Here is a 24,314-nt window from a genome sequence, read left to right as displayed (position 1 = left end):
GGCTTCTTCGACAGCACCTCCCAAACCCATTATCTTTACCACCTAGAAGGACAAGGGCAGCAGGTGCAAGGGAACACCACCACCTCCAAGTTCCCCTCCAAGTCACACACCATCCTGACTTGGAAATATATCACCATTCCTTCATCATCACTGGGTCAAAATCCTGGAACTCCCTACCTAACAGCACTGTAGGAGTACCTTCACCACATGGACTGCAGCAGTTCAAGACGGCGGCTCACCACCACCTTCTCAAGGGCAATTAGGGACGGGCAATAACTGCTTGCCTTGCCAGCGATGCCCACATCCCATGAACGAATAAAAATAAAGTAGCAATTTAAACTCAGAACTAATGTACTACTAAAATTGAATACTAGAACATTTGTGTTAAACAAAATTTCTTATAATAGACTTACCTATAGGATATCCCAAAGCAAAATCATTGCTCTGTGTAGCAAAGATTGGGAAGAGTCCAGCTTTGCCAAATCGGCTTTCTGGACTTGCTATCAGGAGAGTCAGGCTGCAGACAATTATGAAAACTGCAACTTTAGCCACAAGAATACTACAAAGAAAACTCCAGTTTATGTGAGCCAAGTCTAAAACCACCATGTTCTTAAAAAGGAGGCCAGGAAGTGCAAACTTTGAGACAAAACTTCCTAAGCCTTTGGCCTGAGTAGAAGTAATGATGTTCACTCGTCCAGCAACATATCCGCAAAGAATAATGCCAAAACACTCTAACAGAGCTGGGAAAAGCCGATCAATAGACATTGAAGGAACAAAGCTCGCAGAGGAATTTGTGGCAATATCCAAACTTGCCATGCTGTTAATGTCCAGGCTTCTTTTTTTTGCAGAAGAGTTTGAATGTGTGAAACGAGTCAATGATGATATCATTCATATATCAAATAAAGATGCTCATTGGGTGCTGAAAGAAAACAAAACATCAATAACAATTTGAACAGATTTGTACTCCCGGCATGAAGAAACAAATAGTAATTACCATTTTTTTTAAATCGCCTCCCCTCCCTAAAGATGTTTATTCATTGCTGGGGTATGATTCAATGCCTTCTAGTACCCCATTCAAGAGGTCATGCTCATTATTCTAGTGTGAGTATTGGTTAATTTGGTGATATATTTTAGCTTGGCTCCAAAAACGATGTTTTTTTAAAGTTGTTTTACAGTTGAGCAGTTAATAATGCTAGGGTAGACATTCTGAACCTGTCATTTATGCTTATTCATCAGTGTTCTGATGAAGGGTTCCTACCAAAATGTTAATATTTTCTTTTCCCAGAAGTTGTTAGACCTACTTTCTGTTTAACATTTTCTGTTTTTATATCAGATCTACATTTTTTCCCTTTTATAATCTATACTTATTCAGCCATTGTAATTGCACTGAATAACAATACTATCAACGGTTGAAACCTCTTCACTGAATGCCTTGCAAGAACCTTTACGTTAATAGAATATCATCAATGCAACAGCATGGTGTTTCAGACAGCTAGCACAGGCGCGACATACCGAATAGCCTCCTTCTGTGCTGTAAAATTTAATGATTCTGTGATTTCACAGAGGACAGAAAACTTGCCTCCTTCAATTGGCCTAATGGGCCACCGACAGCATACAGGGCATTGAAAAGTAGTGAGTTGTGCTTAGAGGTTCTAGATGTTTACTTGAGTGCCAATCCCCTAGAGCTTCCCCAACAAAGTGAAAGTACCTATTATGTTAAGACTCCAAATCCTGTTTAAATACCTGTTTGAGAATACTGAACTGCATTCCGTTTACATGAAGAGAATTGCAATGCCTACAGTATACACACTACTCAGTGTTTATGGTTTCAATGCTTTACTGATCAAAATATTTTGCATTAGGCTCCTGATCCTGCTTTTATGTTTGTTTACATTAAATTTGATGGCTAAAACAATGGAAGGAATTAACTGACAAGCGATTATTGCCAACAACAAGAAGCATTGTCTTATACAGGGATGCAAAGAAGTTTCACTGGACAGAAGTGAGTCAGCAAAACGGCCATGTACATGACTCACTGCCTGGGCTAATCTCTCGGGTCTCTGTGTTAACGTAATCAGAATTAGTGCATGCTATTGCTTAAACTTACTTTTAACTATAGCTAGTGTAATACGAAGGAGGACAGTGGATGCAGAGTGAAACACTGTCTTGCTTAGAGCGACTGGTGTGGAAGCTATTGTTGGGACAGGTGATTTTCTATTTTAAAACAAATATTTGAAATGGGGCTGCAGAAGATGGGCTCAGATGAAGAAGGCCCTTCAGCACATTTGATCCCATCCTTGCAGAATACCAACACCACTAACGCCCCCCATTACAGCATCTAGTTGTTTCTTAAATAAAGCCAGGATCCTGGCCTCAATCGCTCTTCCCAACAACCTGTGCCAACTGATTACCCTCTGTGTACAGATATATTTCCTGACATTCGTTCTAAATTTGCCCTTAAGAACCCTAAATCTGTGCCCTCTTGTCCTCCTCCCCTGGCTTATCTGAAAGTATTAGCCTGTAATTTGCGTTCAGCAGAGAAGCAAAGGCGCTCGCCGCTGGCCCCGAAGAAAGCTGCCCACAGCGATCTCGGTAGCAAAAAGTTTGCCTTTTTCAACGTGTAATTGATTGCTGTGCTCTAAAATCAAGATTCCCAGCGAAGAGCTGCAGTGACGTCAACAAGCTGTCTAAGCAGCCAATCACATTGTAGAATTCTCACAGACAGCAAACCAGGAAATTAAAAGCAGCTTTTATCGGAACTTTTTAAAAATGTTAGAGAGAGAGAAATAAAGATTGGGACTTCACTGATATGCTGGGGGGGGGGGGGGGGGGACGGGGGCACGGCAGAGGTCGTCCACAGCGCAGCCCGCGTAAGAGCAGTGAATGACTGACCGCAATTTCAGGATTTCCACATTTAGGTGCGCATGCGCTACATCCTGAAGTTGCGGGTCAGTTTTAGAGGGGTAATGACAGCGGACACCCACCGCAAATTCCGGGCCATTGTTTTGGGTTTACTTTCTCTATCCTAGTGCATACCACTATAAGGTCTCCTCCCACCCCCGCCCCCCGCCTCCGAGATGTCTCTTTGATAAGCCCTAGCTTATCAATTCATTTCTCACAGCTTTTCCTTCGAACACCAGGGATCTGCATCGTTGCGCTCTTCTGGACTTCCCCTTTATGCTGCAGCGACAAGTACATATGGTGTTTCAGGCATTGTACAGCATCAGCATGACATCTGCAGAATTGAACTCAACTGATTTGGTAAAATATCTCACTATCCTATTTGCTTTGTTTAAAGTACCTGACACTATTTAGACCTGATGAGAAACGAGTCAATTAAAATCCCTACCTATCTTTCAATTTCTGCTTTGGAAAGTTCCAACCCGCTCATAGAATCCACCTATCTCATATTACATATTATATTACATTTGTCTGTACTGAACTTCATTTTTCAATGATCACCCAGGTGCAAACCTTGTTGAGCACTCTTTGTAAATGTTAGCTGCCTCCTCGTAATCCAGTTTCCCCCACCTGAAGCTTAGAGTCATCCGTGAATTTAACTATCTTCTCCAGAGTTGGATTCCAGATCATTTATATATACCAAGAACAGCAGCAATCTCAGCGTGGACCTTAGGATAGCTCATTCAATACACCACTTCTACCAACCCCCCACATTGCAACAACTTCCTACTTCCTTCAGTTACCAGTTTAGAGCAAGGAAACATCGATACCCACTGATCTTAGTTTATAAAGGAGGCTCTTATGTGATACTTATCAAAGGCCCTTTGAAGGCCTTGGTGCACAACATCAAAAGACTCCAAAACCCCATTAATTTGGGATGTCATTATGACAAACAATGAAACATTTTGTCTGTTGAATCTATTAATTTATTCCTGGTCACAGTACGTGCACAGGGTTATGGTCAGTTATTGCTTGCGGTTTTCTATAATATGGATAGAATTTACATTATTGTGACTGGGGATCCATCTGATAGGGGTTTCATGAGGCCATATGCTTAAATGGCCAAAGATCAGTTCGGAGGAACTGGCCCACAGGAAGCCTAGGCCCGATCCAGGCCTGTGTTTGCCTACTATGAATTGCAGTCGATTTAATGTTGCTATGAGGAATATCATTTTTCAATGTTTTCTTGTTTCAGTATATCTACATAGGATTTTCAATTACAGAAAACTCTTTCGTATCCAGCACCGATGGGACCGGGATGGTGCCGGTTGATTAAAAATAACGGAGAGGTATATCTACCGAGGCTATTTTTAACAAACAAAAATAAAAAAATCAAGAAATGTGCAGTATAATTGGGTACTCACTGTTGTGTTAAATGGATGGTGGAAGACTCCTGTTATTGAGGTGTTTGGATCGGAAGAGACTACCGGCAGTGCGGGAGAGTCAGACCCCTGTTAGTGGGGTGTTCGAATCGGAAAAGACTTCCGACAGCGCCAAGAAGCCGAGTAGTGGCAGTTTGGAGAGCTACCCCCACTGACTAACTCGGCCACCGCGGGAGACTTGGACTCGGACTCGGCAACATTTTCGGTTACTGAGGTGTTGTTTTCGGAGTATGAATTTTGCCGGTTATTAGAGAACTCTGGATATTTAGGTGCCATTTAAACGAGAGTTTCCTGTATATAGCTTTGGTTGACTTTATGCCAGAAGTCAGTTGGTCTAAAGCCAGCAGGGAGACTGAGCTTCAAATAACTCCATGGTAGCTTTTCACCATGTAAAAAGTGAGCAATTTGTACGAATACTGATCATTTACCTATTTAAATGTTAAATAAATGTGTAGCTTGCGCCTTGGTCTGGTGGAGTATATACACATCTGCCTACCAAAGACAAGGAATTTATCTGGCAGCACTTGATATTTTCTAGAGAGCCAAAATACAGCATTAAGGGTTCAATGTTTAGCTCCTGGGCCTTGCTACATTTACTAGCTATTGGATGGAAAAAGCCACATTCAGGTTTGTAGTGAAAGTAAGGACTGCTTTATGGGAGTGCACATTGACACCAAATCCAAATAGTTTATCTACTGTAAAAACACAAAAAGACAGACTATCTACTCTCAAAAAAAGTCCAAGAGCAGGTGCCAGTGTCATTGGAAGTACCAAACTCTTTCCAGGCAGGGAGCTTTCCTGGGGTCCGTCTGACTGCAGGGCACCGCCAATGGCAAATGCAAACAGATGCTGCTGCTGGTATTGAAATTAGGTCCACCATTCTGGACCTAGAAATATGTATTGGGGAGCTCCCAGTCAAAGTCACAAATACAACTTTGCACTAACTACTCCTGCTAAACATTTACAAGCATACAGTTGTTTTAAATTGCTTTTGTGACCTGCAAGCAACTGTGCATGTGCAGCTGATCCTTTGTTACTAGATCCACCCCAGAGTACAAATTGTACAGACCCATCAGCCAGGGTGGTATGTTGGAGTTCCATTGGATGCAGTTCTGTAATATAAATCGGGGACAAATTAAAATTTTCTGGCTCCTTAAAATAACTCACTAAAGGCACTTTTACATTTAAGTTGTGTCGCTGGGAGAATGGCAATCAAAGGGACACCCATGACCTCCATGCACCACCCTATCCTATTTATCATTCTTCATGCTACAGTCCAATTCAAGACCCATTGGAGGCTAATACTTTAACTTGGATGCACTATTTGCACATGTCTGCAATTATTGTGATGGCGCACGTGTGAACAGGGCAACAGCCACCACCAAAATAAAATTAAAATGCAGTCCCACATCAAAATATTCCATTTATTGCATCATATAAATAGCAAGGCCTTGGAGCTGCGACAAAATTATTTCTGTGTATCTGCATGTAGAAAGCAAAATACAAGTATAAAAATGCATGGAGCCGAGCTAAACAAAACCTCCTAACCTTACAGCAAATAGCAAATCCCACAGAAATTAGCCAGAGATTCCCCTACTGATTGCTATTGAGTGAACCATGCTAGAAAGTACATCCATGCAGATGTCTAGTGAAGACAAAATCAGGTTCAGGCTCAGCTGACGATGCCATTCAACACTACCTAGACTCATACATAAAGAATGGCCCCTAAGATGAGGTAGCAGAGTGCCTTTGGACACATACTCCAGCAAAAGTCAGTGCCTAGAGGAGCCGTGTCTCCTGTGGCTCAGTGGGTAGCACACTCGCCCGAGTCAGAAGGTTGTGGGTTCAAGTACCACTCCAGGTGCTGCACTGTCAGAGGTGCCGTCTTTGAGATGAGACATAAATCAGAGGGCCTGTCTGCTCTCTCAGGTGGACGTAAAAGATTTTGAAGTGCCCTGGGATCTTATCCCGGTGTCCTGGCCAATATTTATCCCTCAACCAACATAACAGATTATCTGGTCATTTTCACACCATTGCTTGCTGTTTTTGGGACCTTGCTGTGCGCAAATTGGCTGCCGTGTTTCCCACATTTCAACAGTGACTACACTTCAGAAGTACTTCATTGGCTGTAAAGTGCTTTGAGACGTCCGGTGGTCGTGAAAGACGCTATATAAATGCAAGTCTTTCTTTCTTTTCAAGGACAAGAAAATTTCGGGGGGGGGGTGTGGGGGAGAAGAGAGAAAGTGATTTGTGTTGCTTGAAAACTTGAAACATCCTTTAGTATGTAACCATCAATTCTGCCAAAAAAACTATGATTTGACAAAACCTTTATGCAATACTGATTGCCATTGGATGTCAATACTTCTAAAAAGAAAATTATATTTGGCAATGTATTTTTGGAAAAAAAAGTCTTTATTTTCATTATTACAAATAATACCTAAAGAATTTTGTTAAGATCAAATCCTACTTACTGTGAACTCTTTCCTCTGGTAAGCTACTTGAAGCTCAAATGTTAGTATGAACATCACTGAATTTCCTGAAAAGTAAGTATTAATTACAATACATATTAAATACATGTTAAACCACATGGATTGCATAAACTGAAGCACAATTATTGGAATTGTGATAAATCCACTTAGCTATTACTTACAAACAGTTAAATTATCTTGAAAGATTCCATTTTATCAAAGGAAGACAGTGAAGAACTGCTTGGTTTCAGGACTTTGAAGGACTAGAGGCCACATTTATATTGGAAACTGCCTTTGTAAGCTTGTCACACTGTAATTACACCCTCCCACCAGTGAAGGTGCTGTAGCCCCTCAGTTTTGCATCTACCAGCCCCTCAGCTTGTACTGCAGAGAACCAAATCTACTTCTCTGCTTCCCAAACTGCTTTAAGTTTTTGCTATTTATTCCTGGCCCCTCTACCATGACTTTTCACCCTGCAAAAAAACTACTCTCAAACTCTCTAGTGGTTTCTCTAACTCTGACCTCGCCTGTCCCTGGCCGAACACCTGCATTTAATGACACCTCCACTAACTTTCTCCATGAGAGTTTCATCAATCTTTGTCAACTTCAGATCCAATTCAGTTTCCCCACCCGTATTAGTCCCTCTGGTAAAAAGCCCCACCATAGCCTCAAATTGGCAGATGGTAAGCTCAAGTGCACCTGTAGTTCATCTAACCTGGGTGGATCTTCTCACGTTGTACGGTTGCTCCATCTCCCTGGCTAAAAAGACTTACTACTGGAAGACCATCCTGGAGAGCAGAAACTCCAAACTTGTTTTCTGCATTCTCTGTTATCAGCTGCCTCTCATACCTCTCACAATCCAGATTGCAAATCTTCCCTTCCTCCCTAGATTCCTGATCGTACTATTTTTGTCCCACCAACTTAGCTTGCACCTTTTGTGTGCAGTTATCATGGACACCTAAGTATGTATAGCTAGCTATATGTATAAACATTATGTACAGGTCACATCCAAAAAATAACCAATTTACACTAAAATATGCCAAATTCATAAGTTTTCAAACTGGGGCTCCTGGGATCATCAGATTTTTGTTGACATCGCATTACTGTATTTTTAAAAAAACACTTACTAGCACACTATTTCTGGTGATGTATACTGATGCCGCCTCCCTCTGAATCAAGATGCTACCATTTGGAGATGAGGATCCCTGGGACTGTGCCTATGTTTGCAGGGATCCCCCAGCCCATAGATATAAATGTCAAATATGGGTGACATGCAGCTAAAAACATCTTTTAAGCCAATATAACATTGAAGGGATTGACTCCTGACTGGGGTTCAGTTCTATTGCAGGTGGCAGTATTGCGATAAGTTGTTGTAGGCAAATTTGATTTTGCTCATGTTACCAGAGTTGAGTTTTTAAAAAATCTTAAATATCTCTAATGTTAGATTCAACATTTTTCCTCAACAGTAAGATAGCCAGGTGATTTGAACCATTAATTAACCACTGAAAGAAAAGGTCATTAAGTACAATCTCAAACATTTCAGGCTATTATGAGAAGATCACTCCTTGTAACATCTGAGGTTCTGGGTGTTGTTCCACTCCAGTTGCATCTAGTGGAGCCCAGGGGTGGGGGAATGGGGGCCTTAGATAATGGGGAATAACCTGCTCCCACATCAAAGGTTGAGCATTCACCACAGGATAGAAACTGGTTGGCAGCTCGGTGGGGCCAATATACACTTGCAACAAACTAGCAAGTATTACATTATGCAATATTTACTACAACATTTAGCAATTAAGTTACAGTAGCAGACAGAAGTGAAGAGTAATCATGTGTGGCGTCCTTAGTCAATCAGAAAGGTCATGCTAGTTCTCTTGTTTTCCCTTCCACTTGCCTCTGCTCTGTTACTTGTTAAATGCTGTATTCCCCCCTCCGTTGTAATGAAGCGTTATACCTGAAGAGGTTAACTTGTCTGTTCCATCCATAGGTACTGGCTGATCTGCTGTTTGTATCAGATTTACTGTTACAGTGTTGTGTTGTTCCAAGTGATGTCACCAGCCTGACTTTAGAATATTCCACTTTGATTTTATTGTGGATTTGAGAATTCATTATACAACAATCCCTTATCTAACAATTTGACACTTGCGACATTCAAACACTGTCACCCCACCACCCACCCCACAAACGTGACGGGGAGGTTACCGGCTTCATCCAGATTTCCAGCTTTGTAACAATACAAGCAAACCAACGGCAAGTGAACAGCACAGAACACTACACCTTTAGCTGGAGGTGCAATGTTTTGTAAAATATTATTGCTGATCGTCAGTGTCGCAAAACCAGGACTTGAAACTCACGCAAAGGGACATTTGGAAATAAGACAATAAAACGGCGCTTTGACCCAACGACACCACCTAACAACGACACAGTGTTTCCTTTCTGTAAAATGTATCAAAAGACTGTTACCATGTACACGGCTGAGTGATAGATCTTGCTGTCTCTTTAACCGAGCTTGTCCTCTGCTACACCGACCCCCGCTTCCCGCTCCGCCCCTCCGCTTAACTTCAGCTCAAACTCTCCCCGAACCACTGCGTGCCCGCACTGACTGGCAGTAGAGCCCGGCCAATCACAACCCGCCCACACTGACAGGCAGCAGAGCCCGGCCAATCACAACCCGCCCGCACTGACTGGCAGCAGCGCTCACCCAATCACAATCCACCCGCAGTAATTGGCAGCAGAGCTCAGCCAATCGTAACACGCCCACACCGATTGGCAGCAGAGGCCAGCCAACCACAACCCGTCAGCACTGATTGGCAGCAGAGCTCAGCCAATCGCAACACACCCACACTGATTGGAGCAGCGCCAGGCCAATCACAACCCGCTGGCGCACCCGCACGCCAACCTTTGCACCAACGTTTCCACCAGCAAGTTGGGTTGAAAATGCAAACGGGGATGGGTGGATATTTTCTTACGACAGGATGCGCACGTGGTTCCCCAGGGGCCCAGCGGCGTGTTATTGTACTTCAGTGTGCGGTGTTTGTTTTTGCAAATCAAGATCCTATAGGGCGTTTAAAATTGGGTACATCATACCCAGTAGACATTCCCCCATCTCTTTTTAACTCTTATCCACCCTCTTTGCTCTCCTCTCCCCTCCTCCTCCTCTCCCCCTCATCCACTCCTCTCCCCTCCCTCAGCCCCTCCTCCTCACCCCTCCCTCACCTCCTCCTCCTCTTCCCCTCACTCCCCCCTCCTCCCCTCACTCTCACTCCCCCATCCCCCTCCGCTCACTCCCTCCCCATCCCCCTCCCCTCACTCTCACTCCCCTCACTTCCCCATCCCCCTCACTTCCCCATCCCCTCACTCCCTCCCCCATCCACCTCACCCCTCACTTCCCCTCCCACTCCCGCCTCCCCTCACTCCCCCATCCCCCTCCCCTCACTCCCCCTCCCCACACTCCTCCCATCCACTTCCTCTCGCTTCCCCATCCCCCTCACCTCACTCCCCCACTCCTCCCCTCCCTCACCTCCTCACCTCACTCCCCCACTCCTCTCCCCTCCCTCACCTCCTCCTCACCCCCTCCTCCCCACTCCCTCACCTCCTCACCCCTCCCTCATCTCCTCTCCCCTCCCTCACCCCCTCCTCCCCACTCCCCCATCACCCTCCCCACTCCCCCATCACCCTCCCCATCTCACTCCCCCATCACCCTCCCCATCTCACTCCCCCATCCCCTCACTCTCACCTACATCCCCCTCACTATCCCCCTCCCCCTCACTCCCCATCCACCTCCCCTCACTCCCCCATCCCCCTCCCGCCTCCCCACACTCCCCCATCCTCCTCCCCCTCCCCCATCCTCCTCCCCCATTCCCCTCCCCTCATTCCCCTCCCCTCATTCCCCATCCCCTCATTCCCCCATCCCCCTCCCCTCACTCCCCCATCCCCCTCCCCTCACTCCCCCACCCCTCACTCCCCCCTCCCCCTCCCATCTCACTCCTCCATCCCCCTCCCCTCACTCGCCCATCCCCCTCCCCTCACTCCTCCATCCCACTCCCCCTCCCCTCACTCCCCATCCCCCTCCCCCCCCATCCCCCTCCCCTCACTCCCCATCCCCCTCCCCTCACTCCCCCATCCCCCTCCCCTCACTCCCCCATCCCCCTCCCCTCACTCCCCCTCACTCCCCCCTCCCATCTCACTCCTCCATCACCCTCCCCTCACTCGCCCATCCCCCTCCCCTCACTCCTCCATCCCACTCCCCTCACTCCTCCATCCCACTCCCCCTCCCCTCACTCCCCATCCCCCTCCCCTCACTCCCCATCCCCCTCCCCTCACTCCCCCATCCCCCTCCCCTCACTCCCCCATCCCCCTCCCCTCACTCCCCCATCCCCCTCCCCTCACTCCCCCATCCCCCTCCCCTCACTCCCCCATCCCCCTCACTCCCCCTCCCCTCACTCCCCCATCCCCCGCCCCTCACTCCCCCATCCCCCTCCCCCCCATCCCCCTCCCCTCACTCCCCATCCCCCTCCCCTCACTCCCCATCCCCCTCCCCCCATCCCCCTCCCCTCACTCCCCCTCCCTCACTCCCCCATCCCCCTTCCCTCAATCCCCCTTCCCTCAGTCCCTCCTCCCCTCACTCCCCCTTCCCTCACTCCCCCTCCCCCTCCCTCCCCCATCCACCTTCCCTCACTCCCCCATCCCCTACCCTCACTCCCCCCATCCCCCTACCCTCATTCCCCCCATCCCCCTACCCTCATTCCCCCATCACCCTACCATAGAAGATAGGAGCAGGAGTAGGCCATTCGGCCCCTCGAGCCTGCTCCGCCATTCAATGAGATCATGGCTGACCATCCAAACTCAGTACCCTGTCCCTGCCTTCTCCCCATATCCCTTGATCCCTTTAGCCTTAAGAAATATATGTTACTCCTTCTTGAATATATTTAATGAATTGGCCTCAACTGCCTTCTGTGGTAGAGAATTCCACAGGTTCACCACTCCCTGGGTGAAGAAATTCCTCCTCATCTCAGTCCTAAATGGCTTACCCCTTATCTTTAGACTGTGGCCCCTGGTTCTGGACTCCCCCGCCATCAGGAGCATCCTTCCTGCATCGAGTCTGACTAGTCCTGTTAGAATTTTATAAGTTTCAATGAGATCCCCTCTCATTCTTCTAAACTCCAGCGAGTATAAGCCCAATCGACCCAATCTCTCCTCATACGTCATTCCTGCCATCCCAGGTATCAGTCTGGTGAATCTTCGGTGCACTCCCTCCATGGCAAGAACATCCTTCCTCAGATAAGGCGACCAAAACTGCACACAATACTCAAGGTGTGGTCTCACCAAGGCCCTGTAGAACTGCAGCAAGACATCCTTGCTCTTGTACTCGAATCCTCTCGCTATGAAGGCCAACATACCATTTGCCTTCTTAACCGCCTGCTGCACCTGCATGCTTACCTTCAGTGACTGGTGCACAAGGAGACCCAGGTCTCATTGTACTTCCCCTTCTCCCAATCTATTGCCGTTCAGATAATAATCTGCCTTCCTGTTTTTGCCACCGAAGTGGGTAACCTCGCATTTATCCACATTATACTGCATTTGCCATGCATCTGCCCAATCACCCAACCTGTCCAAATCATACTGGAGTTTCTCGGCATCCTCCTCACAGCACACACGCCCACCCAGCTTTGTGTCGTCTGCAAACTTGGAGATATTACATCTAGTTCCCTCGTCTAGATCATTTATATATATTGTGAATAGCTGGGGTCCAAGGACCGATCCCTGCGGTACCCCACTAGTCACTACCTGCCACTCGGAAAAAGACCCATTTAGTCCAACTCTTTGCTTCCTGTATGCCAACCAGTTCTCTATCCAAGTCAGTACCTTGCCCCCAATCCCATGTGCCTTAACTTTACACGCTAATCTCTTATGCGGGGCCTTATCGAAAGCCTTCTGAAAGTCCAAATACACCATATCCACTGGTTCTCCCTTATCTATTCTACCAGTTACATCCTCAAAAAATTCCAGTAGATTAGTCAAGCACGATTTACCTTTTGTAAATCCATGTTGACTTTGTCTGATCTTGTCACTGTTTTCCAAATGCTCTGCTATTACATCTTTTATAATGGACTCTAGCATTTTCCCCACTACCGATGTCAGGCTAACCGGTCTATAATTCCCCGTTTTCTCTCTACCACCTTTTTTGAACAGTGGGGTAACATTAGCTACCCTCCAATCCATGGGAACTGTTCCAGGGTCCATCGAATTTTGGAAGATGACCAGCAATGCATCTACTATTTCTGGGGCCACTTCCTTAAGTACCCTAGGATGTAGATTATCAGGCCCTGGGGATTTATTGGCCTTCAATCCCGTCAAGTTCCCTAACACCATTTCCCTACAAATACTGATTTCATTCATAAATAACAACGGAAAATGCTGGAAATACTCAGCAGGCCAGGCAGCATCCGTGGAGAGAGAAACAGAGTTAACGTTTCAGGTCTGGGACCCTTCATTTCATTCAGTTCCTCCCTCTCATTAGACCCTATGTTCCCGACATCTCTGGGGGGTTATTTGTGTCCTCCTTTGTGAAGACAGAAACAAAGTATGTATTTAATTGGACTGCCATTTCTTTGTTCCCCATTATAAATTCCCCTGATTCTGACTGCAAGGGACCTACGCTTGACTTCACCAATCTTTTTCTCTTCACATACCTATAAAAGCTTTTACTGTCAGTTTTTATGTTCCCTGCAAGCTTACTCTCATAATGTGGCAAAACCACTAAGAGACTCTTACAGTGACTTACATAATTGTCTGTAACCAATGTTATTACCTCTAGCATTAATTGTCTGTAACCAATGTTATTACCTTTCAAGTTGGCTCTGGTTAAACAGAGCTAGATCGACAACATCGCAATCTGACGCGATGGCGTCATCACATGGGTCACGTGACGTCCCCTTCGGCGGGAAACGTGATGACGTCATGACGTCAGAGGTAGAGGGCGGGGCCAGCCAGTCCTCGTGTGGATTGAAAGAGAAAAGACCTGTTTTGAGCTTCTCCTGTAGTTTCTTGTTTTGTAAAGTTCTTAGACAATAAATTCAGTTTGTTAACTTCCAGTAAGTTATAGATTCTTTGTTAGGAGTGCACAGACTCCTACATTGGTGACCCCGATTCCTCGCGATCGTTTTTCGCGGTGCACGCCGAACACAGGCCAGTGATGGAGGCCAATGCAGTGGCCTTGAAGCTCCCCCAATTCTGGGAACAACAGGCAGCCTCTTGGTTTGTGCAAGCCGAGGTGCAATTTGAGCTCCGTAACATCGTTCAGGATCAGACCAGATATCTCCACGTGGTCTCCGCCCTCGAGAGCTCGACGGCGTCGAGAATCATCAGCCTGCTGGAGAGTCCTCCGACTGCCGACAAGTATGTCGCCATCAAGACACAATTGCTGCAGGTATTTGGTCTCACCAAAGCGGAGCGCGCTCGCCGTTTACTGGCTCTACCAGGGTTAGGAGACTCCAAACCCTCAGAAATGATGAGTCATATGCTGACTCTCCTGGGGTCGGAGCCCCAGTGCTTTCTGTTTCGCGAACTGTTCCTTACTCAACTTCCAGAGCAAGTACAGGCGGCCCCTCGCCCGAGCAGAAACCGCAGACTGCGTCGCGCTTGCCGAAGAGGCGGATAAGATTTACGCGGTCCGGCAACAATACTGCGCCCTCGCGCAACGCCCCACCACGAAGAGCCCGGCCCCGGCTCTGACAAAGGCGCCTCCGACAACCGGTTTCTGCTACTACCACACCCGTTTCGGCCCGAAGGCCCGCTGCTGCCGCTCGCCGTGCAGTTTTGTTACCAGACCGTCGAACAGACCGCTGCGAGTCAAGCACGCCGGTCTCGGTACTTCCCCCGCGGCCGCGATGGCGATCAGTGCTTCCGGGAATCTCACCTATGTAACCGACTCCATCTCCGGCCGTCGTTTTCTATGCGACACGGGGGCGCAATGCAGCATACTGCCCGCCTCGGTCATAGACCTTCGCTCCGGCAGCCGTGGTCCCCCTATGCAAGCGGCCAACGGGGGTTCGATCCGCACTTGCGGAAACTCCTCGTCCGAATATGTTTCGGTGGACAGTTTTTCAGCTGGAATTTCATCACCGCTCAAATCTCACAGGCCCTGTTGGGTGCTGACTTTTTAGGCGCCAACGGTCTATTGGTGGATGTGAAAAATCGACGCCTCGTTCGCGCCGCCATGCTCGACGATATTTCTGGGGCGCGCAGCACAGCTGCGTCACACACGATTTCATGTGCGCGGCCGCAGCCCGACGATTTCGCCCGTCTCCTCGAGGATTTCCCCGAGCTGACGAAGCCCAACTTTTCGGCTCCGACCGTCAAGCATAAGACTCTGTGAAACAAAGTGATCGTCAAAGGCAGACTTTATTTAATTACTTGCTAGCAAGGGGAGCTTCACGTAGGCAAAGGCTATCGTGACTTCTCCGAATACATGGACAAAAACACCTCTTTTTATACACAAAGATCAAAAACTTTTATCACATGGTATGGTATTGAGACACAATTAATAACATTAAGAAAGAGATGAGTAAGGAATGTTTAAGGTCAACAAGAAGATGACTAAAGGGTCAGCAGAGCCTCGGTGTCTTAAGATAAGGTTAGCCAATAGATAATCAAAAGTCATGATGCAGGAATACCTTTAGATAAAGTTAATTAATTTTATACAATGGAGACAGTTTGTCTCTCACTTTGGTTCTGGACATTCATACGAATGTTTACAGTACATGTCCTTCGGTTATCATTAATTTGTTCTGCTAAGCTTATCTTGTTTATGGAACTGTCTAGCCTGCAAGCTGCAAAGGAGTCACATCCTCTTCCTTAAACCACTTCCTAATATGGGCCTGCCTGTTTCCCCTTATTTTGTACTGTGTGAAGCCATTTTGGCCTGCTGAACGTTCCAGACTCCATTTTAATATAACAGAGTATGTGTGCTTATTTTATACTAATATGTGTGGATATATATATCTATGCTGATGCACTTCTACAAGCACCATATTTTGACTACCGGCTCGCCCGTTTACGCCAGAGCGCAACGTTTAGAGCCCAGCAAGCTAGCGGCAGCAAAGGCGGAGTTCGCCGTGATGGAAAAAATGGGGATCATCCGTCGGTCCAGTAGCCCCTGGTCCTCCCCTCTCCACATCGTCCCCAAGCCCGGCGGGGGATGGCGGCCCTGTGGGGATTATCGCCGCCTCAATGACATAACGACGCCCGACCGCTACCCCATTCCCCATATACAGGACTTCTCAGCACATTTGGCAGGGACGTCCATCTTCTCCAAAATCGACCTCGTCCGTGGTTACCCTCAGGATGTCGAAAAGACAGCGGTAATTACCCCCTTTGGACTCTTTGAATTCCTGCGAATGCCCTTTGGGCTTAAGAACGCGGCACAGGCGTTTCAGCGCCTCATGGATTCAGTCCTGCGGGACCTTGACTTTCTGTTTGTTTATTTGGACGATATTCTGGTTGCCAGCACCTCCAAGGAGGAACACCTCGAGCACCTTCGGGCCCTTTTCAGACGGCTTCAGCAGCACGGCCTCATCGTTAACTCGGACAAATGCCGTTTCGGCCTATCGCAACTGGATTTCCTGGGCCACCGCATAACCCCCACGGGGGCAACGCCACTTCGGGTCAAGGTGGAAGCAATTGCGGCGTTCCCAAAACCGAAATCCGTGAACGCTTTACAGGAGTTCCTGGGGATGGTTAACTTCTATCATCGTTTCATCCCCAGGGCTGCACAGCTCATGCGTCCTCTATATGAGGCCCTCAGAGGCTCGACGGGAAAGGACCCTGTGGTATGGTCACAGGACATGGATCGTGCTTTCGAGGAGACGAAAGCCGCACTCGCCAATGCGACCATGTTAGCACACCCCCCGCCTGGAGCCACCATCACTCTCACGACGGACGCGTCAGACTACGCGGTGGGGGCCGTCCAGGAGCAGTGGGTCGACGGCGCGTGGCAACCCCTGGCCTTTTTTAGCCGCCAGCTACAATGGCATGAACGCCGGTACAGTACTTTCGATCGAGAGCTGTTGGCTTTGTTTTTGGCCATCTGCCATTTCCGTTTCCTCCTCGAAGGACGACGCTTCATCGCGTTTGTCGACCACAAGCCATTGCTGTTCGCAATGGCCAAGTCTGCGGAACCATGGTCGGCTTGGCAGCAACGGCAGCTGACGTACATATCGGAGTTCACCACCGACATCCGACATGTGGCCGGTAAGGACAACGTCGTCGCCGATTGCCTATCCCGCGCCGCCATCCAGGCCGTCCAATTGGGCATTGACTACGCACAGATGGCGGTTGACCAAGCGGACGACCCGGAGACCCACGGTTTTCGTTCGGTTCCAAACAGCCTCCAGCCGAGGGATGTGCCTTTCCATTCTGCAGGTTCCACTCTGCTCTGCGACGTTTCGCTGGGTGCACCCCGTCCGATCGTCCCGTCTAAATGGCGTCGTACTGTTAAGTCTGTGTGTTATAGTGAGAATTACTACACAGACCACAAGAGTAAATTCAACAGGTCTTTACTGGTTGGAGGTCGGACTATACTGAATACAATATTATTACACTGTGCTTATATACCGGTGTGGTCACCACCGGTATTACGTATACAGCAGCCAAAGAAAGTAGTACCTTTCTTAAGGTGGACCAGGCTTAAGTTCTCTTAAGGTGGAACAGGTTACATACACCACAATCCTCCCTTTTTAGCTTAACAGTCATATCCCCAAATAAACATAACATATATACATATATAACTTCAGGTATAACAGTTCAAAGGTTCAGTCTCTCAGGAGGCTTTCTGATTCGGCTTGGATAACGCCTTTCAGTGGTCTCTGATTCTTGTTGTTGAGGTGCCTCCTCTAGTTGGTTGCCAATGTATTGGGTGTCATCATCATCAAATACATTCTCAGCCGAGGTAGATGCTTCAGGTTCATGAACGTCTTCCACAGCTGTCTCTGTCACAACCATGGGTTCGACCCTTGCTCTCGACTCTACCAGTTGATCCGCATGACGCCTTATCACATTATGACCAATATCTACGGTGTACATCAGAGGTCCTTGTCTGGCCCGGATTGTTCCGGACTGCCATTTGTCGTTTCCATAGCCCCTTGCCATCACTGGTTGTCCTACGTCGAAAGTTCGAGTGGTCTTGCTGTTAATATGCCGAAACTGTTTGTTTTCCACTTCCCTCCGCACATTTGGTTTTAACAAGTCCAACTTGGACCGCAACCTCCTGTTATAAAACATCATAGCAGGACTTTGGTTAGTCACGGCATGATCGGCGTTTCTATATGACATCAGGAACTTATCGACCTTGTGTTGCAGCGGAATCTGATCATCATTCATGGCCTTAATAGCCTTTTTGAATGTCTGGACAAATCTTTCAGCCAACCCGTTTGTCGCCGGATGATATGGGGCAGAGGTATAACGTTTAACTCCATTCTTCTTTAAGAATTGTTGGAATTCTTCCGATACAAACTGTGGTCCGTTGTCCGAACAGATCTGTTCTGGCAATCCGTTCCTTGCGAATATTGTTCTTAACACCGCAATTGTCTTTTCTGAAGTAGTGGTATTCATCTTGATGACTTCTGGCCATTTGGAATGTGCGTCCACCGCGATTAGGAACATGGAGTCCATGAATGGACCAGCAAAGTCAATGTGTACGCGTTGCCATGGGGCTGAAGGCCATTCCCATGGGTGTAGTGGTGCTATCGGAGGTGCATTTTGCACTTTTTGACACCCAGCGCAGCTTTTCGTTAACTCCTCAATCTGTTGGTCAATACCCGGCCACCATACGTAAGCCCTAGCAAGACTTTTCATTTTAACTCCCCCCAGATGACCTTCATGTAGTTCTTTTAAAACTCTTTCCCTTAACTTGGGAGGAATAATCACTCTTGTCCCGTACATCAAAGTACCATGGCAGACGAACAGCTGGTCTCGCCTTGCCGAGAATGCCGGTAACAGAGGATCACCCCGTGTTGGCCATCCTTTCACTGTCACCTCGTAGACTCTGGACGGTGTCGAGTCGTTCCTGGTTTCTCTTTCAATACTTGCGTTGGTGACAGGTAAACACTCGATAATGGTCGAATGAAATAACTCAACAGGGTCAACTTCCGTCGTGTCTTCATCTTCAGGTAGTGGCAGGCGCGACAGGCCATCAGCATTGCCATGCTGTTTCGTACCTTTGAATTCTATCTGATATTGATGTGCCCCTAAGAAAAGAGACCATCTCTGGAGACGCTGTGCTGTCATCACCGAAACACCCTTCTTAGGGTTAAAAATGGACACCAACGGTTGCTGGTCTGTCAGAAGTGTGAATTTTTGGCCCTGTAGGTAATGATTAAACTTCTTCACTCCCCATACAAGGCTAAGGGCCTCCCTATCGATCTGCGCATAGTTGCGCTCAGCGGAGGTCAATGATCTGGATGCAAACGCGACTGGCCTTTCCGTGCCATTTGGCAATTTATGTGAGAGTACTGCCCCAATACCATATGGAGAAGCATCACAAGCCAACCGAGTAGGCAGTGTCGGGTTGAAGTGAGCCAACACTTCCTCTGAGGTGATCAATTCTTTGCTTTTGCGAAATGCCTTCTTACAGTTTTCGCCCCAGTCCCATGGTACCCCTTTCGGTAAAAGAGCGTTCAACGGATGCAGCACCGTGGATAGATTTGGCAGAAATTTATGGTAGTAGTTAATTAATCCTAGAAACGACCTCAACTGAGAGACATTCAAAGAGCGGGAGCCTTTACAACTGCCGCTATCTTGTCAGGAGACTTATGAAGCCCCTCCCGGTCAATGACATGACCACAGTACGAGATCCGCTTCTGGAAGAACTCACATTTCTGCTGATTTACTCTAAGTCCATACTCTTTCAGTCTGTTGAGCACCAGTTCCAAGTTAGCGAGATGCTGTTCATCACCATCACCTGTGATCAGAATGTTGTCCAGGTAACATTGTGTGCCTGGAATTCCCTGTAATACCTGCTCCATGGCCCTCTGCCAAATTGCTGGAGCCGATGCCACACCAAAAACCAGCCTATTGTACCGGTACAACCCTCGATGCGTGTTGATCGTGAGGTATTGGCGTGACTCTTCTTCAACCTTCATCTGCAAGTACGCCTGCGCCAGGTCTATCTTGGTGAAGTGTTTCCCGCCAGACAGTGAAGCGAAAATATCCTCAATCCGTGGAAGCGGAGACTGCACCGTGTGAAGCACCGGATTAACGGCGATCTTGAAATCTCCACAGATGCGAACCTTCCCTGGATCTCCTGGCTTATTGTTCGCAGGACGTTTCATAACGGGAACAATGGGCGTAGCCCACTCACTCCAATCTACTTTAGACAGTACCCCTGAACGTTCTAGTGCTTCCAGCTCCGCTTCAACCGCAGGTCGTATTGCATAGGGTACCGGTCTGGCTTTAAAAAATTTTGGTTATGCATGTTCATCAATCTTGATGTTTGCCGTAATTCCTCTCAGTGTTCCCAGTCCCGGCTGGAACACCTCTTTAGCCTCATCCAATATTCTGGACAATCGCTTAGCTTTGACAGCTGTTTCCCCGGAATCTACCGTTAGTGCTTTCAAGGAGTGCCAGTCCATATTCATTTTCCTAATCCACTCCCGTCCTAGTAGTGGTGGACCTCCTTCAGGTGACACATAAGTCCATTACTTGGCTTCCTTCGCCCTTGTGGACCGCTTCTACCTCTATTTTTCCAATGGGGTACACTCTTTGCCCCGTGTACGTTTTCAATATAATCTCCGTATCCTGTAAGGGAATATGTTGGAATAACCTTCTGTAATCTTTCTTATTCATGACCGTCAATGCCGATCCAGTGTCCAATTCCATTTTTACTTGGACTCCTGCTATCTTAAGAGTGACCCAAATTGTCTGGAGGTCTGTATCCTTACCAACGTTGTGTATTCTTAAGCTATCCAGTTCATTACTGCTAGCGTCTGAATCTGACTTCTGTTCAGTCAAACTGTTCTTTGTCACCTTGTGTACCTTTGCATATTTTCCTTGCGGTGATTTTTTATTGCTGGTCTTCTTTCCTGACCGGCATACTTTAGCTATGTGGCCAAACCTGCCACACGTTCTGCATTCTTGGTTTTTAAACCAACACTGGTTCTGATCGTGCGTTGTCTTTCCACAACGATAACATTTGACAGAACTCAAACCCAATTTGTTTGTACCGAGTTCCGGTGGCCGTAGCTGCATTACTGCCGTGCCTCTCGCTGCGGCCTCGTGTGCTGCTGCCATAGTGACCGCCTTCTCGAGAGACAGCTCATTCTCCTCGAGCAGTCGCCTTTGTGTATCCTGTTTAAATAAACCACACACAAATCTATCTCGAAGTGCCTCTGTCAGTCCCGTTCCAAACTGACAATATTTTGCTAGCTTACGTAATTCCATCAAATATTCAGCATTGCTTTCATTTTGCAGCTGTCTTCTATCGTAAAATTTAAATCGTTCCGCTAGCATCAGCGGCGTGGGGCTAAGATGATTTTTTAGGACAGTAACAATCTGTTCGAACGTCTTATCCGCCGGTTCATCTGGTGATAACAGGTGTTTCAATTGCCCGTATGTCTTCGCACCCGTTAAGTTTAGTAATGTTAGTGCTTCATCTGTCTCAGGAATTTTATTTGCCTTACAATAGTTTTGTACGCGTTCTACATACATAGCCCAGTCTTCTATATCACTGTCGAAAGCATTAATGTTCCCATGTTTAGGCATCGTAGCAATTTATCGTATTTTTAATGTTATCTAAGATGGCGGCTTCCCGCTCTTGCCGTCGTCCTCCGCCCACAAAATGGCGGTTTTCCCGCGCTTGGCGGTCTTCACCCGTCCCCCGACGCTGTCTCCGCTTCACCGCAGCTCTTGCGCCTTCAGTTTCCCCAGACGCTGCGCCTTTAGCCCGAATGCGGCCCTTATCTCCGGTCGCGATCGATGTCTCACGCTGCGCCTCTCGCTCGAAAGTGGCCCGGCCCTTATCTCTGGTCGCGATCGACCTCACCGCCCTTATTCCTCCGTCTTCCCAGCCCCGTCTGTACAGCCAATGCGGTTGACTTTCTGTCGCTTCGCTGCCCGGCTTACCCACCACGAGGTAGTAGAAGAAGCTGACAGTCGCTGATGGAGGCTTCGAGGTCAGGATGTCTTCTGCACTCCGGTTGCTCGATGCCTGCCGCTCGACGTGTCTTCCCATAGGTGATGAGGGTGGAAACCTCTCTTCGACGTCCTGTCTGTGGACGAAGTCGCCGTGGAAATTACTGCAGCAGGGTAAGAATCGGACTCGTCGCCACTGTTAAGTCTGTGTGTTATAGTGAGAATTACTACACAGACCACAAGAGTAAATTCAACAGGTCTTTACTGGTTGGAGGTCGGACTATACTGAATACAATATTATTACACTGTGCTTATATACCGGTGTGGTCACCACCGGTATTACGTATACAGCAGCCAAAAAAAGTAGTACCTTTCTTAAGGTGGACCAGGCTTAAGTTCTCTTAAGGTGGAACAGGTTACATACACCACACGTACGATTTTCGATGCCTTACACGGCCTATCACCCACAAGCGAACGGCTTGTGCGAGCGGTTCCACCGCTCCTTGAAGGCGTCGCTCAGGGCCAGCCTGCTGGATGCATCCTGGGTCGATAAACTACCGTGGGTGATGTTAGGACTCCGCACGGCGCCGAAGGAAGATCTCCAGTCATCGGCGGCGGAGATGGTTTACGGGCAACCGCTTCGAGTCCCAGGTGAATTCCTGCCGTTACCTACGCGACCATGGTCCGCGGCCACACAAAAAGAGAACCCTCCGGGATGCGGCCTGCTGTTTCCGCCCAGTTCCGACCTCACAGCACGGTTTGCTTTCGTCCAACGTCCCGGGGGAGTAGTCGAAAGCCAAGTTCGTGTTTGTGCGCCAGGACGGCCATCGTACCCCGCTCGCACTGCCGTATGCCGGACCCTTCAAGGTTTTACAGACAGGGGACAAGAGTTTCGTGATTGACGTCGGGGGCAAACCGGATCACATCTCTGTCGATCGCCTCAAGCCTGCGCACCTGGACCTCGAACGAACCGATCGAGCTGGCGCAGCCTCCGCGCTGCGGCCGGCCGCTACCACACCTGACAAGGCCGTGCTGCCTACCAGTTCGCCGCCTGCTCAGCATTTTCCCCTCCAGGAATTTCGGAGTCGGTCCAACAGACTTGTCCGACCTCCTCAGCGATTGACTCTTTTCGTTAAAGACAATTCTGGGGGGGCGTATGTGGCAAAACCACTAAGAGACTCTTACAGTGACTTACATAATTGTCTGTAACCAATGTTATTACCTCTAGCATTAATTGTCTGTAACCAATGTTATTACCTTTCAAGTTGGCTCTGGTTAAACAGAGCTAGATCGACAACATCGCGATCTGACGCGATGACGTCATCACGTGGGTCACGTGACGTCCCCTTCGGCGGGAAACGTGATGACGTCAGAGGTAGAGGGCGGGGCCAGCCAGTCCTCGTGTGGATTGAAAGAGAAAAGACCTGTTTTGAGCTTCTCCTGTAGTTTCTTGTTTTGTAAAGTTCTTAGGCAATAAATTCAGTTTGTTAACTTCCAGTAAGTTATACATTCTTTGTTAGGAGTGCACAGACTCCTACAATACTCTATTTCCCCCCTCTTAATTAATCCCTTCATCCTCCTTTGCTGAATCCTAAACTGTTCCCAATCCTCAGGTTTACTGCTTTTTCTGGCCAATTTATATGTCCTCTCCTTGGATTTTATGCTATCCCTAATTTCCCTTGTTAGCCACGGTTGAGTCACCTTTTTTGTTTTATTTTTATGCCAAACAAGGATGAACAAATTCTGTAGTTCATCCATGCGATCTTTGAATGTTTGCCATTGCCTATCCACCATCAACCCTTTCAGTAACATTCCCCAATCAATCCTACCCAACTCGCGCCTCATACCATCGTAGTTTCCTTTATTTAAATTCAGGACCCCAGTCTCTGAGTCAACTACTTCACTCTCCATCTTAATGAAGAATTCTATCATATTGGCCTAGAAATTGGGTTTTGGCTTAGCCAGGGCTTTAGCACCGGAAATTAGTGCCGGCGCTAAGTCCCCTGCGCGCGCCAAAAATTCAGTGGCACCGCGCCCAAACGGCTGCCGGCGCTACTGAAGGGTCTTAGCGCCTGGAAAAGGGCGCTAACTGCCGTTTCGCGCCGCAATTCCGGCGCTGCGGCACCCGATGCGGTGCGGCAGGCTGGGGAAGTGCAGGCCTCCTCCTTCCGTTAAGGAGGAGCTGCCTGCACCCGGCCGCGGCCCGCGCAAATCTGCTTAAAAATGAGCCCGGCACCTCGGACAAGTGCCGGGCTTGCATCTGTTCCGGGGGGGGGCGGGGAGAGAAGTCCGGGGAGGGAGCTGTGGGCAGGCGGCCGGCGGGAAAGCGGCCGGCCGCCGCGGGGCCTTTAATGCGCCGGCGCTAACTGCAGTAAGGCAC

General features: G+C 48.0%; 1 protein-coding gene across 3 annotated transcripts in view; it reads right to left on the bottom strand.

The window, feature by feature from the left end:
• gpr155a (G protein-coupled receptor 155a) overlaps nt 1-9,381 on the bottom strand; it is a 107,502-nt gene extending 98,121 nt beyond the window's left edge. For 2 of the 3 annotated variants that reach the window (XM_085986153.1, XM_085986155.1), the window contains exons 1-3: nt 9,272-9,381; nt 6,815-6,879; nt 414-919 (exon numbers count right to left, since the gene is read on the bottom strand). In XM_085986153.1, the coding sequence (XP_085842279.1) occupies nt 414-888 (475 nt within the window). In that variant the 5' untranslated portion in view covers nt 889-919; nt 6,815-6,879; nt 9,272-9,381. Of the gene's footprint in view, nt 1-413; nt 920-5,341; nt 5,456-6,814; nt 6,880-9,271 lie in introns of all 3 variants that reach the window. The other variant, XM_085986154.1, reaches the window with a different exon arrangement.
• Between the last annotated feature and the right edge of the window lie 14,933 nt (nt 9,382-24,314).

The sequence above is a fragment of the Somniosus microcephalus genome, chromosome 4 (assembly GCF_052327205.1).
Source record: "Somniosus microcephalus isolate GS21.2 chromosome 4, FLI_Smic_1.0, whole genome shotgun sequence".
Lineage (NCBI taxonomy): Eukaryota > Metazoa > Chordata > Chondrichthyes > Squaliformes > Somniosidae > Somniosus > Somniosus microcephalus.
Note: the sequence above shows the minus strand (reverse complement) of the source record. Positions and strands in the feature narration are given on the sequence as shown.